Here is a 16,111-nt window from a genome sequence, read left to right on the forward strand (position 1 = left end):
GGCCGGGCAAATTCAAACACATCTATCCAGAACCGCCTACATTTTTGTTAACATCTGCTTTCCTCTTCAGCTTGCAGATGACCAAGCTCTTCCCTACACATAATTTTGATGTACTTAATAGCATTATTTTAAAGTTCACCCAGTGGGTAAGGAATCAGCAAATAAATCCAAGCAAAGATTCTCCCCTGCTTGAACAGATGTCGGATCAGGATTCAAAGCTGAGCAGAACAGCCCACAGCTCTCAAGGATTCTTTTCAGATATCATACAGATTTATTCTACCAAATATACAATTCTTCTGGGAAATGGCTGATGCTGAAAAAATGGAAAGGAAATAATTTGCAATGATCAATGTCCCAGAGCTGAGGTCTTCTCTGCCCTACCTTGTTTATTCCTCAGGCTTATGACAAGCAAATCTCAATTTCCATTTCCTTTGGTGTCACCTCTTTGACTGCCAGTCCTTCAGGTCACAGCTAAAAGAGTCAATTTTGGCTTAACACAAAGCCAGAGAGATAAAAGGCAGAAGACATAAAAGAAAGGCAGCTCTTGCCTCTCATTAACTTATTGTTTCTTCAAGGCATGAACACTTTCACGACACGTCATTGGCTCCAAACCTCAAAGCAAGATCATCATTCCTAAAATAACCCCAGAAGAAAGAGAAATCCCAGAGTGGGTCCTTGGACACGACCCACAGCTGCAGAAGGCTAAGCCTGAAGTCTTCCCTCAAGAGCATTTGTAAGGGCATACTGAGGCTTGGTTTTCGTGAAGGATGACAGATATGGATTTATTTCAGAGTTCCCAGCTACACAAAGCCCACACTGGAGTGATGTCCATGGGGATGCAGAGAGAGCCTGTTGCTATCAGCTGGGTATTCTGTATGGAATTGATTGATTTCTCTTTTTTTTTTTTTTTAACACTCCCATTTGGTCATTCCAGCCTGCTGGCGCTCCAGTAAAGCAGGTTTTTGGCCTCGAGATCTCTGGTTCACCCTCCACATGCTTCCCAATCATCTAATTCCCTAACAGTTTCCCTGTGCAATCAAAATTATCTGCATTATCGTTGTGCCAGCTCGATCTGGAGGAGAAGATGAATGTGGGGTGCCAAGAGAAGAAGGGAAAGGCCCAGGAAGGCCTGATATGAGGGAGTTCTGCAGACATCCCTACACCGCTCTCCACGACCCTGCTAAAACGTCGATTGATCGCACTCATTAGATCAGCAGCATCTGCTGCCATCCCAGAGCCACCATCTGTGCACTCATTTCCCAAACCCACAATCCCAACTGGAGGAGGTTAGTAGGTCACGAGTATAATTCTCTGCCCCTCCTGGGATGAGAGGAGACTCGGCTCCAGGCTGCGGGAAGCACTGAGAGCCCCTCTGCCACCCGTCCTGACACTCTTAACACCTTTCCTGCCCCTCCCAAAAGTGGCCAAGTGTCCCTTTCCAGGGCAAATGCCAGAAGTGACAGGCAAACCTACCCCAGCTTTGCTGATGGGCAGCAGATTTTAAGAGTATCTAATTAAAAAAAGGACAAGAGCCTCAAGAACAACCAGACCAAGGATCAACATCTGAAACGGTCCCGACAGGAGGAGTTCAGTGAGATTCACAGGAGCCAACTGAAAACACAAAGTAGGGCTCAGGGCAGAAAATCCAGGTGTTGGTTATACTGATACTAGATAATGAACTCTTGTTGGGGATGGCTTGTTCCCACACTGTCCAACAGATTTGCACGGAGTTTAATCCAAAAAGGGCAGCTTTGCAGTGCCAAACATCACCTCCCCAAGTCAGCTAGAAAAACAGCTCTGGCTTCAAATCAAAACGCTTCTAAACGAGATTTTTTTTCCCCACATGGTAAATTCCTTAGACTTTTCTGTCCCTTAGCAGTTTCACGTGAACACAGGGAACAGAATTAAGCAAAGAATTAAGGTGGCTTAGGTAATTATAGCGGCACATGCTATCAGTCCAAGACAGAAGATTAGCACAGCGAGCTCCCAGTTAAAGGGTCTTCCCCATACTGGGAAAGGAACTGGCCTCTTTTTTGCTCTGTCTATCTAAAACATGAACAGCCTACCACGTCAAAGTGGCAACACAGACACCATAAAAACTTCCAAGAGGTGCTTTTGCTGCTACTTAAACACTGAAGAAGTTTCAAGCTGAAGAACCACTTGCAATCCACCAAGTAGACAGTTACACACCCCGTGGTTTTAAACCTCACATAAAGGTTATACTGAATTATTTTCTTCGACAATTACATGACTAATTGCATCGCCTTGGGCCAGGGGAGATTTCTAAGAAAACTGCCTGGTCAGGAAAAAAGCAGCAAAGACCATTCTTAAATAAGAAAGGCTTAGTGGTAGAGTTGCCAGCAAAGATGCAGTTAATCAAGGCAAAAGTCACCAGTAAACGAAAATGCTCAGTGTCACCCACACCTTCCCCAAAACCAAGGGATTTTGAGACTGATCATCTCTGCAGGTTACTTTTTCTGTTCTGCCCAGATCCCATTTATCAAATAATTCTTGTTATTTTATCTCAAACTTTGCCACCACTAACTCAATATTAATCAACAGCATTTTGACCCCCCTCCCAAGGGGAAGTTACAGCCAGAGAAGAATCTTAACTTTCACTCAATGAAAACCTATTTGTATCAGCTCCTCAAACTGAAGGGAAAACTGCGAGGTGTGGCCAGAGGGTGACAGCATTTGGGTGTCAGAGCCAAAAGGGTAGCAAGAAGTGTTTGTATATCTTACTCGAATTAATTTCTTTACTTCAGGGTCATGGATTTTGATCACTTCAAGTAAACAACCAAAGAGAAATTGCTCAGCAGCCCTGCTGTCCATATTGGTGTTACTGCCATGGCAACTGCTGTGGTTGGTTTTCCAGGATGAAAACAGTGGAGGCAGGTTTTAAAAGCTCCCTGAAGAGCTGACACTGTGCCTTTAAATGCACTGCCCCAGGAATAATCCTCACCAAAAGCCCATTATCATTTCTCGATGGCGTTCATTCCCCCTTCCTCCCCCAGTGGCTGCTCCTGCCACACACATCCAGCCATTTCTGAACACAGAATTCAGATCTGAACAAATTTCATCCTGGTCTCTCCACAGGTGGAAAATTCCCTCCTGTATATTCACAATATTCCAGGCCCAGGTGTTTGTGAACAGCTTCACAGCATGCCCCTCAGCACCAGTCTGACAACATCACAACCCAAGGAACACTGAAATCCTAGAAATACAAGGCACTTTCTAAACCCTACAGGAACACCAGCCAGCCTGAAGCACCCACAGCCCCACCGCAGCTGAAGGGGACTGACATGAACACCCAGTGACATGACTGCTACTGGAAACACAACACACCAGGAACGGATCAGGCTGCAGTATGGAATTTCAGCCTACACTGCTGACTTCTGTTGAGGAACCGCGCACAGTGGCAACAACAGGACTGGATTGGTTTGAGTGGCTGAACAGCCCTTTCCTAAGGACACTTTGGTGGCACTTCAGAGGCTGGGGAATGACCAGGGAGGATAGAGAGTGTGGGAAGCACTGCTGCACTTGGGTGAGATTTATTTTCACTCGCAACATGAGGTCCCTGACAGAGTTGCCCCTTTGAAGACTTTCAACATCAGCTCCTGGGACTTGCCAGAGGGCAGCTGGTGGCAGGCAGAAGGGCAGACACCACATGCTACCTCTGAGCACGTCCGTGTGCTTCCTACGGGTACTCCAGCCATGCCCATATTTTATCAGTCAGTCCTAAAGTGCACTTAACTTATCCAGGGACAACTGTTTCTTTCTTCCAACCCTCACTCTCAAAAACAACTTCAGAAATGACCCCAAAGGGGAAAAAATCCCAACTCTCACAACTTTTCTGGGCAGAGAAGAGGATGAATCCCCTGCAGTGGAGGCACTTCGCATCTGCCTCAACAACCAAATCACTTGCTGCTATTGTGTGTGGGAGACTCAGGACACACCTAAAAAGGGAGAAAGACTTTAGCTCCACCTTTTAGCACACTCACTCAAAAATGTGGACTGTGCAGGGGAATAAAAAAATCCAAACCTGAGTTCCTTTCCCAGCTGTCACAAGCATGGAATGAAAGGTCTGTGCTGTACACCCTGCATTTACCTAAAGAAGGTGTATGTTCGGTGCAAGAGAAGTGCGAATGGTTTTAAACAATCCCAAGAGATCCCTGATGGGATCAGTACATGCACAAGTCAAGGTGAAAAAGAGAAAAAAACAGGAGTTCAGGCAAGGGGTGTTGCAAAGACAGCAATTTTTTTAATTAGCTGTCTGAGTAAAGCCCTGCACTCTCGCCAAGAAGAAAAGGAAAGTCTTTGCTTGGGGCGACAGGTCACATCTAGGCCCAATCTCATAACACCACATGCCTTCACCCCACCCAAGGGCCTTCACTGGGAGCTGTGGGGCTTTGCAGTGAGCCACAGGAACAAGAGAAACGCCACGCAGACCCTCTCTTGAAATGAGAGCTGGAGTAAATAACGGTGGAAGGAAGCCAGATTTAGCTGCTGCTGAGGTACCTCCCTCCCACATGTGTCTCTTCCCTGTCACTCCCACACCTCCAGTAGTCCTTCTAATTGCCATCAACAGCACCTTCATGGCTTTACACTGACACAGGGCAGGGTTAGATCAGATATTAGGGAGAAATCCTTTCCTGTGAGGGCAGTGAGGTTCTGGCACAGGTTGCCCAGAGAAGCTGTGGCTGCCCCATCCCTGGAAGTGTCCAGGGCCAGGTTGGACGGGGCTTGGAGCAACCTGGGCTGGTGGAAGGTGTCCCTGCCCACAGCAGGGGATTGGAATGAGGTGGTCTTGAAGGTCCCTTCCAACCAGGTCCCTGCCCACCTAAGCAGGGCCAGGCCATATCCTAGGCTGACATCCAGACCCAGCAGCAGTCATCTCTCCTGGCATTATGCAACCCTTCCCTGGCAGGGTGGGAGCCGATGGAGGGCTGTGTCCGCAGGCAGGGCTCACCTCCTCACCTGCACCCTTCCCACAGCCTGCCTGCCCCGAGCACCTTCCCATGCCCTTTCCCATGGACACAGCCAGCTGCACCCCAACAGCCTCTGTGACGGGCCCCCAGCTAAACACGTTTGCAAACGAAGCAGTAATTAGTTCTGTGTTGAATTAATTTACCTCTGCAACTGCACTATGTGGGACCTAAACACGCTCCCTGCAGCACTGGGAGGGCAGAAAAAGGCCTGCTTCAGCTGACCCTGCCACCCAGGACCAATCCACGAGCCTGCTGTCCAGTTCTCTTGAAGACCAAAACACCAAAACTCCCGTATATTTATGGCAAAGTCTCCCTGACCACCTTCCCTATGTAAATACAGATACAAAAAGCCCTAAGCTCTTTGGCCATCCTGCCTGGTACTTCTCATCTACCAGCTGTTGCTCTCACTGTGGTGAACTGAAGCTAAAAGCTTCTGGAAAATCAGGAAAGAAACTGGATGGCTGGAAAATCCAGTAACACCAATAGGAAGACTCTTGGCACAGCCCTGCCTGTGCTGCATCTGCTCTGCTAAGTAGGTTCATTTATTTCCATCCTGTAGCTGTCTCCTGGTATTTATAGCTGCTGCCTTAATGAACTTTCGAGGTAGATACCAAGCCTGAGCCTTCCTAAATTGATGTTTAAATATCCTTGTTCAATTAATTCGATCTTGTTATGAACAGACAGTTCCACAGTCGGACTGGCAACTTCCACTCCTCACTGGAAATCACAGAGTCACAGAATGGCCTGGGTTGGAAGGGACATTAAAGATCACCCAGTTCCATCCCCCTGCCATGGGCAGGGACACCTTCCACTATCCCAGGTTGCTCTAAGCCCCATCCAAACTGGCCTTGGACACTTCCAGGGATGGGATATCCACCACTTCCTTGGGCAACCTATCAGCTGGGGTGTTCCCACAATAACCTTTTCCTGCAAGGCAGGCACTCTGAGTTGGGAAGCAGTACCAGCCATTTACTTGCCTACAGTGCAAATCTGATCCATCCAGCCCAAACCTCACCTTCACCAGGAGAGGCTCCATCTAAAAGGGTAGCACAAGCCTCAAACAGCTTCTTACTGAAATGACTCTGCTGCAAATGTGCAAATGCTCCTCCAAACCCACATCTGAGGGATTAAGAGTGGTTTTTCACTAAAACCCTCAAGAACTAATGCTGGTGGGTGGAAGAAGAATTCTCTGAGCCAACTGAAAACCTTTACAAACCTTTCATGGGACAACATATCGTCCCTCCCCTCTCTCTTTCCAAATGGGTCCTCTTATCTCTCCTTTTAGGGATTCCAAAATTTAGATTCCGCAGTTATATTTATCCACCTGGTGACATTTTGACTCCTGACAAAAATCAGGTTATACTCTCTTCAGGGATGCAAGCACTGAGAGAATTCTACTCCTTGGTAGCAACAATTTGTCAGACGCACAAAGTCAGTAACAGTACTGCAGCCCCTGGGTTTGGGCCAGGGAGGTGAGCCAAACTGACCTGGAGGGCAACCACACAAGGAGAAGAAACCCCTTCCTAGATCAAGCAGAGATGCATTTCCTCATGGGAAAATCTCTGCACGTCTGCAGTAAAGAATGAGGAAGAGGGAAATGGACTCGGAGAAACTTCTGTCTGCCTTCCTTGTTCCTCCCTTGTCTCATCCCTTGCAAGCAGCAGCAACCTACACCATCCTCTTTGTGCTGAGGTAAGCACTGGCCAACCCCATGAGGCAGCACCAGGCAGGATAACCACCGCTAAAAGGTGTTTCCTCCTTGCTGGCCCTAAGTGGAAACCAGGGCCAGGCTGGTTAAAGGAGGTGCTGGGATGTTTCAGCTGGAAGAGGGATTTGTCATCGTCTGCAGCGTCAGCAGTCCTGCCTGAGAACCAGGGTGTGAACGCCGAGGTTCTGTGAGCACAGAGACAGCCCCTGCAGGCCTGGAATGTCCTGAAAGGGTTCTGCGGAGGGAACATCGCCTTCCCGCCTCCTCCTCGGTTTATCACAGCACCCCTGTCTGGATTTGTGAAGGAGGCATCTTTCCCAAGCAATAATTTCCTTAGGATAAAACAGATCTGTACACGTTCGATCTCCAGATGGGAGAGCTGAAGGTTGTCTATAAACTACTGAAGTTTGGCTTGTTTGACTGAACTGGCCACAGATTAAAAAAAAATGACTGACGTTTCCACGCCACACCAATTCCCAAATACAGAAGTGCAGCGTGACCAGTTTGGAACCAGGACAAAACTTTTCTAGGGAAGGTTTGCATTTCTGGACCTGTTTATTCTCTTCCCATTATCCACAGACATGTCCCATCAGGTTCGGTTTTTGTGGGATGAGCAGCTTGACCTGGTGAGTCAGATCCAGATTTGGTGCAGTTTTCACCAAAGAACCTGACAAATCAGGTAGGATATCATGGTCCTTAGGGACAGACTATGAAATCCAAGCACCAACAACTGCATCAACAGTGCTTTCATTCCTGCTCTGCTAAACTACACAGCCCTTACACGTATTTCAGCTTCTGATACCCCATGCTCTCTACTGACAGTTGCCTCATATATATGAAATATAGTTCACTCCACCTTTCTCCCAGCTCAAAATTGCTGCTCAGTATTTCCCAGCTCTTTGTTTCTAATTTCCCTCTGGAAATTCAATTTGAGCCACCTACCCCTCAATCAATGCCTGTTATGGGATGAAGATTAAAAACCCAGGGTTCTAACCGGGATTTCTTGCCAGGATTGCCAGTACTGGACACCTGGTGGGTGCTCATTGGAGAGAACTGGGCTTCCCTTGGACTCTCTTGTGTGATACAGCAGGAGGATAGAGAAGAAAGGCTTCTGAGCAAGTGAAAAAAAAAAGGGTAGGAAACACACAGTTCATGTTAGCTCTGAAGACAAGAGATTCAGAAGAGAAAATACCCGGGGATATGAGGCAAGCTGTAATTCAACACAGTAATCTGAACTACCTCTCTCCTTTACAGAGCTCTGAACTAACTGAGCCAGCTTGTAAAAAGATCTGGCCACCAGCGAGAAACAGCAAGTCCCTGCAAGGACCTGGAAAAGTATCCGGATACGTGAGATGGGGAACAACAGAGAAAAGGTCCCAGTGATGGGATATGAATGCTGCTATGTGGGATACCTGGAATATTGAGTGTTATTTATGTGATCATATTCCAAAAATCTGCACTGCAAAGAAGTCAGAGGGGAAAAGATGGTAGGAAAATTCCCAGATGGAGAGAGCTGGAAAGACTGCACATTTTTACATGCATATATAAGTGTAGATGAGAACACATTAAGGCATAGAAACAACAGAGACAAAAAATATCATTAACCCTTCCTCAAATGACACAGAAACAATGATGGACCAAATGAATGGCAGAACATGAAAACCTGATGGAAAAATGGGCTTTCCACCATGGGCAGAACTAGCCTGTAGAAGCAAATCCCCTAGGATATGATACACTCAGAAACCAAAAAGGAATTGCTACAGGCCGGGTCATCTGCACACCAAAGAACAACAGAGACGTAAATATAAAAATTAAACTTAAAATATTTGAATTCTTGAAGCCAAGTCATTTGGTGTAAAACCAACTCCTGGTTTCTGAGTGCTGACAAGAGAACTTTCTTGGGACAACCAGGGAACTAGAGCTAGGAAGAGCAAATGGATTCTGGGACTTGCCTTCCTTTCCAGGTGCTGCTCTCTGAAAAGCGTAACAGTGCATGCAAACCAGACCTCACCTGCCTATCAAAATTCAGATATTCAACCCCTACAGATACTCAAACGTACAGCAATGCTACATTTCGTTCTTCTTTCTGTCTGCACAACTTTAACCTGGTTAATTACTGATGGAAAAAAGTTACTAGCACCACAAGTCAGTGACACACGAAGCCAAAAGCAAGAGGTGCTGGAATTCCAGAGTGGGTCCATGACCCAGAGCCAGGGCAGAAGCTGCAATAGATCTGCCCAGGCACCTACTCAGTTTTTGCCTTTGCCTGCTATCTCTTTACACACAGAGTCAAATTGCTTTTAAACAGTTGGCCTGTTCCTGGCTGGCGTTCGCTCAGGAGCCAACTCAGGTGATACAGAGGGATGAAATGTCTGCTCCAGCCTGTGTCTTTTCCGAGCCACAGCAACCATTCCACAGCAACTGGCTAAGACTGCTCCAACAGTGCAACGTGAGACGAGTGCTTTCATGGATCAAGTTTTCTCCTCCACGAGCAGATCCCTGGACAACAGACCATTGTAGTGAGTGACAACTGAAACAGGACTTACTGAGTGGTTTTAGGATGCTGCTGCTCGTCTCATCAGCGTTTTCTATGTCTGATTTGTCCGAGTAGTTCTCCGAGATTTTCTCCTTTTCTTTCTTTTCTTTGTGCCCAGGTCTTCTCCTGTGACGCCTCCTCCTCCTGTAGCTCTTCGGCACGTGGACCCCGATGTAAATCGTGTGGTGCCCTGGGGAACACAAGCACACAAGTATTAAGGCCAGCTAGGGGCAGTTTGGGCATCACGGGCCAGCACAGTTCACGCTGCCTTCCATAGAATCCCAGACTGATTTGAGTGGGAAGGGACCCTAAAGCCCATCCAGTCCCACCCCCTGCCATAGGCCGGGACACCTCCCACTATCCCAGGTTGCTCCAAGCCCCATCCAACCTGGTCTTGGACACTTCCAGGGATGGGGCAGCCACAGTTCCTCTGGGCAACCTGTGCCAGGGCCTCACCACCCTCACAGGGAAAAGTTTCTTCCATATATCTAACCTAAATTTCCTCTCTTTGAGTTTGAACCCATTACTCCTTGTTCTAGTCCTGTTTCACTCCAATAGGCAAGTGAACTATCCTTCTATGCTGGCCTAGCATGTATGTTTTTCTTGCCTTCCAATGTGAGCTTGGACCTCTGTAGCTTCCATTTGGAAAAGTATTTTTTGTACTTTCATTTCTGAGGGCATAAGCCAGTGTAGACTCTCTGGTAACTTTTGTCCTTGTGACTTGTTTAAATATAAAACAGAAGGCCATCATACTCCTTTTGTAATATTGACTAGAGTGCTCTTCAAAAACATTCTACACTAATTTTTCCATTTGTTTTGCCAAATACATCAGCTGGACTTAACAAGTACCTTGTGCCAACTGATTCAGCTTAATTGAAGAGCTTAGGCCAACAAAATCTACATCACTTGACTGCGCAGTCTATTGTATAAGAAGTGTCAAAGTACCATTAGGTACCTTTATACAGGTGCCATTATAGAGGTACCATGTTCTAAGTACCATTAGGGTGTTGTTATACCACAGCAGAGGAGGAAGGACTACTCACAGAAGTTCCTGTCAATTCCTAAGTACTCCTCACTTTCCAAAACAAAAATTAACAAGTAACAGATTGAATGCCAAATTTCATACGCTGCATGGAAACCCCAAGGATGCCTTTCTCCTTGCACTGAGACTCTCATTTCAAACCAAAGCACTGCAGCTACATTTGCCAATTGTTATGTTGATCAGCTTGATAAAAATGTTTTATTTTCTGGGCTTTCTGCACTCCTGCCCCATCCAATCTGGCCTTGGACACTTCCAGGGATGGAAGAAACAGAAGTGCAGGGCTGAGCAGGGTTCAAACTCAGGCAGCAGGACAGTGACAGGAGAACAGTCCTGTGTGTGCTGGCACTGCCATCTCTGAGGAATGGGATCACACCACAGAGGGAACAGGCAGAGCCACGGAGGCATCTGCAGCAAGACCTTTGGATCGACACCTGAAGATCTGATTTAGCTCTTGCGTGCCAAAGGAAACCCAGAAAGCTCTTCCAGCAACTGGAAACATCAGCTTTAACGTGGCAGATGGCCCCTAAACGTGCACAGGGACAGCTAAGGGGAGATCTTATCGGAGCACAAGCAGGAGCGGGAGGGTGGGGGTGACCCCGGATACACAGGGCACTGGTAGCCCTTCCCAAGGGATTCTCACACCCAAGATTGTATCCAGAAGCCTGATGCAAAAGGTTATTTGTATTAAATGACATCCTCCTCTGAATCACTTGAATTCTGTGGTCAGCTTGATAACAGAAACACATCATAGTAAGCCTGTAGTCTTAATACTTTAATATGCTGCCAACAGAACTGGACAATCTCTTTAATCTTCGGACCACGTGTGCACAGTACAGATTTTGGTAACATGAAACTCAGTTGTATATACACAAGCAAACATCTGCATTACTTTGCTGCTTTTCCCTGGTCTGAAGGCAGAGACTTATTTAACGTTGCTTTCCGTGTCCCCCCCTCTGCCCCCTCCCAGTCTGTTCAGGGAGGCCAAGCAAGACATTTTCCTCCTCCGTGTACTTCAAGTGCTTGGCATCTGTTTATATTGTTCCAAACGCTGAGATAAACTTCTAGGCTCCCTTCCCAAAGCGCCTGGAAGGAAACAATTGACACATACTCTCAATGCACTGGGCTCCTGAGACATTTCCGACTCACCGGGGGAGCCCAGCCTTTCCCATGAGAACCATTGGCTGCAAAAGGCAGTGCCTGAGAAATGTAACGTGGCACACAGGCACGGGGCTGGGATCCTACGGCCTGGGGACGATGGGAAGCACAGAGCCGAGTGCTGAACTGCTCCTGCTAATCCAGGTCCACAGTTTCGCCTTGTACGCCCAGCACAGTTCCTCCAGAGGGGCTGCTCCCATCGCCCTCCCCGCTCTCCCCAGGGAATCCATTCCCTTCTGTGTGCACCTCATTAATTTTTAGAGCTGTTTTGGCTGACCAGGGTCCATTTCACAACACTTGAACCCCACCTGCAGGTCTCGGTGGCACTGGTTCTGTTCTGTGGGACAGTGGTGGGCCAGGGCTTCCTCGGACTTACACCAGTTGCTGCTAAAACCCTTCAAGTTTGCGCCCAAGGAGAATCTTTACTGTGCACCAAGCTCACAGCAAACTCACTGCATGTGATTATTAATCAAGCAAGAAGTAGTCATCATCAGGGAGGTCCTCCTGGAAAAATTCAGTTGAAACCACATTTTTTGCTTCATTAAGAGCTGCTGAAGACAGCAGTTCATGATTCAGCACCCAGATTTGGAGCTGGGGAACAGCAAACTCCCTGAGTCAGTTCTACCGGTGAAAACTCACTCGTGTGTCACCCAACTGAAGTTCTGTGAAATGCAGCATTCCCTCCCCTTCCCTGCCTGCAGGAATATCTGGTCCTCATCATCAAGGCCAGGTTGGATGGGGCTTGGAACAATCTGGTCTAGTCAAAGGTGTCCCTGCCCATGGCAGGGTGTTGGAATTAGGCATCCTTAAGGTCCCTTCCAACCCCAAACCATTGTGAAAGATCACTTTATTTATCATCTTCTCCATTTTTAAGCACTCTTTTAAGAAAAGGGTGACAGTGGAATGGCATTTGCTCAGCAAAACCAAAACTTGGTCACTTGGAGAAAGGAGCCAAAAGTTATAGGATCAAAGGATAAAGTCTGCCTGCTGCATCTAAGAAGGAATCCCTTCCACATGACTGGGTTCTTGAGACTCAGAGCCTGGTCAGACCAGCTCATAAAGAATCTCATACTGGCATCTCAGAAGGAAACAAGATCAAAATCTAATATTAAAAATGCATAAAGGACTGAAAATGAGCTGAGCATCAGCAGTTTTCACCCAGCCCTTGTTTATCCTTTCAAGTCTCCTTTCCACAGAACAGGGAGAGTCACATTAAAACTGGTGAGCCCGTGACAGGCTCATGTGCTTACAGATGACAGGTCCACAGAGCCAAAAACCTTCTCCACCAGCTCTGGTCACTCCCATCCCCTCCCACAGTGGGCACCCCTTTATCCCCAGGCTCTCTGGGACAGATGCTTTGGGCCACCTGCACCAAGGGCTTTGCTCAGGAGGAGTCACACGAGAGGGGCAGGGGACACAGCCCGCCACATGCTTCGTCAGCAGAAGATGGCACAGTTTTGTGGCCAAGGTGTTGGCACGTTGCCAAGCCTCCAGAGATGTGGCACTAGCCAGGACGCTGCCGGGATCGCAGCCAGGCTGCTTTTCCAACCGGTGGGGGGGGGGGGGTGGCGGCAGAAGGTGCTTCTCATTTTGTGTGAGAGTCAAAGGAAATCAATGACATAAAAAGCTGATGGCCCAGAAGGACAAATAAATCAGAGGGATGATCCATTTTAAAGGGGAGATACTAAAAGTAGCGCTAAGGAAGTCCCAAACTAAGCCCTGCTTAGTATCAAATCAGCTCAAGAAATAAGAACAAAAAGGCCACGCCGTCACGTGCTTGGTGCCCTTAGCTCTACCTGGTTTTAATGGGAATTACAGGTGCTGGTGGCAGCAGAGGAGCAGATGCAGGGCTGACATCCTGACCATCTCCCCCCATTAATGCACACGGACACAGACGCTGAAACTCCAAGGAAAACCAAGCCATAACCAGTTCTCTAGATGGGCTGCCCTGGCACAGTCCCAGGCTCGCCCACTAGTTCCCATAGGATTTTCAGAATATCCTGATATTCAGGTGACCAATTTTCCATGCCAGTAAAAATCCATCGATCAGGGAAAACAGCAGAAAGATTCACTGATCACTTTGTGGAAATCTGAACATACCAGTTGGAGATATATCAGACCCAAATCCCTTCTTCTATAAACAGTAGTAGTAGGCAATGAACTGATTCTTCCATCATGTGGCAGTTTGCCAAGGAAAAGGGTCAGTGTTAATCCATCAGGCAACAGAAACAATCACCATAAGGCTGAGTAGGGGCCTCACAGCCTGATAAATGCCATCAGGAGAGGAGCCTGCCCCGAGAGAAAGGCAGGAAAGGACAAAATATAAAAGAGGTTTCAGGAGAGACCACCCTGAGCTACTGTGCCATGGACAAATGAGAGAAGAAGGGACAAGATTAGAACAACAGGGATTCTTTTCAAGTCTGCCAGTTCTGACAAAAGAACCCCACATTCATGGCTAAGATTCAAGAGAAGACCCAGCATCAGCAATGAAGATGCAGTTAATCAAAGAGGGAACCCGTCCAAAGATCATTTTATATATTTGCATTACTGCACTTCACATCCTAACGTGCAGTCCTTGACTGAAATCCCTACAAGGGGCAAGGAATGAGCTGTGCAAGGGAAGACAGCATGGGAACTGGAGACTGGTTTCTTTTTCTTCTTTTGTTAACATCAGACTTCTAGAACTTCAATATCTTCAAAAGGTCAGATTCATCTTCATGTAAAGTGACCTCCAAAAGGTTCCCACCTAACACCACTATGGTTAGGCAGAGGGGAAGTCTTCTGAGTCATCTGCCTAAAGCTTGCATTCCTCTGTTCCAAACAGCTGATGGATGACCCAGACTGGATCTGTTGGATTCCTAACAAGATCCAGAGGCCGCTCCAGTGAAGCATGTGTAAAAGGTGAGTTAGCCCCGAGCAACAGGATGGTTCTAAAAGACAGAGCTCACATAAAGCAAAGTCAAGAGTATCTAAGCAGGAAAAGAACATGAAAACAAAATGAAATGAGGTCTTCAACTGACTTCCTGAAGATCCTACAAATTCTGCTTGTGTAGAAGGAGCAAAGTCTGTCATGAGGGTGGCAGTGAAATCAGGGGTGGACATTGTTCAGACAGAACAATGAACATGTGGTGGGGGTATTCTCCCTGAGCTTTACGTAAGCCTTTTCGAGACTCTTACCCACAACCCCATAAGCTGCTTTTCTTTCTCTTCTTTGGAGCTGTGAGAGGTTACAAAAGCCACCAAACCTGTCCTGCTGTGATCTGATCTAATCTGGCCTGGACTACTTGGCTTCCATGGAAAGACAAAGAAAACTTTAAAAACGCAAGGCTTTGGGGAACAGGGCAGAGGAGGGGAGCTGTGACTGCTGGATTTAGCTCTTTGGAAGCACGGTACCTTTGGATTTTCTGGCATCCTTTAAAATGCTGTCCCCTTCCGAAACACTCCAAATGACCACCCAAAATAACCAATCTTGGCTGAAAATCTTGGCCTCATTTTCTGTATTTCCATCTCATTAATGACCAAGGCTGAGTAAATGAGTACCAAGCTGTACTTGGCAGTATCAGGTTCACAGATGCAGGTACGATTTTAGACCCCCCTTGAAGAGAAGAGCAAGCTGTGGAATGATGACTAAGCCATCTAAGCACTGCCTCCATTCCCTGGGAAAAACCCCAAACCAGCCCCCTGCAAACAAACCTTGATTCCAAGGTTGCAGTCATAATTAAACACGTGTTTCATGGAAGGTGGCTGGAGCTGGGCTTCCCGGAAGGCCAAGCTGGTGCCAGCAGGGCACCAAGAAGGAATGAAAACACAAAGGCTCTCGACACCTCTCCAGCAGCACACGCTTCCTTCAGGAAGTGCCTTGAGTTCCCTTTGTCTCTCTCCTCTCAGCCTCTATTTAAGTTTGCCCAGTGTTGTGCAACCAGACTAGGAACATCACCCGAAGGAAAGGAAGGGACAAAACCCCAGGAAGGCTGGGATGATGCCTGAACCAGCCTACAAGCTGCAGCCCTAGTACCACTTTCCAGGTTAAGTTCAGCTCCAGCAGTTCTGCTAAGAGAAGGAAGGACACTCCTGTGTTACCCAGCCCCAGCTCAGGCAACATGACTGGATCTCTCCAACACATTTTGGGTTACCTTTTCATCAGAAAAATCTGGGAAGGGTCACTGGCACATCTGGGGCTCACAACTGATGACTGAGCAAAGGCTGTATCAGCTTTTCAATCTCCATGTGAACCGTTACATCCAGAGTTACTGTACCTCAAAAAAGCGCTGTTGGACAGAGGGAGGTGGGAGCAGGCAGTCAAACAAGCCTAGACTTGAATCCTGAGTGAGAGAGTTCCTCCCATCCAAGGCTGAAAGGCGCCAAGTGAGACTCTCACCAAAATCAGTCTCACCGCCAGGTCAGAGAGCTGATGACCATTCCTAAATGGTTGGTCTTTTCCAAGTTAAATGATTCTGTGATTCTAAACCGATAGGAGCTGGAAAAAAGCCAGTCACTGTCAGAATGGTATGGAAACACCTTCCTTCACCTTGCACTGAGCATGTGTTGGCACAAAACTTATCATCACTGAAAAGAAAGCACCACCTCTCCCTCACCACGAGCCCACCACGCCAGCTATTGACGCAGCTGCTCCTCTCCATTTCTCCTGCCTGCACAGCCAACTTATCACTGCCTTGTGTAAA

General features: G+C 47.4%; 1 protein-coding gene across 9 annotated transcripts in view; it reads right to left on the reverse strand.

Moving 5' to 3' along the window:
• Positions 1–16,111, reverse strand: part of SLC4A4 (solute carrier family 4 member 4) — a 140,544-nt gene that overhangs the window by 71,012 nt on the left and 53,421 nt on the right. For all 9 annotated transcript variants that reach the window (XM_032685530.1, XM_032685537.1, XM_032685536.1 and 6 more), the window contains one exon: positions 9,243–9,422. In XM_032685530.1, the coding sequence (XP_032541421.1) occupies positions 9,243–9,422 (180 nt within the window). The remainder of the gene's footprint in view (positions 1–9,242; positions 9,423–16,111) is intronic.

Source organism: Chiroxiphia lanceolata, chromosome 4 (genome assembly GCF_009829145.1).
Source record: "Chiroxiphia lanceolata isolate bChiLan1 chromosome 4, bChiLan1.pri, whole genome shotgun sequence".
NCBI lineage: Eukaryota > Metazoa > Chordata > Aves > Passeriformes > Pipridae > Chiroxiphia > Chiroxiphia lanceolata.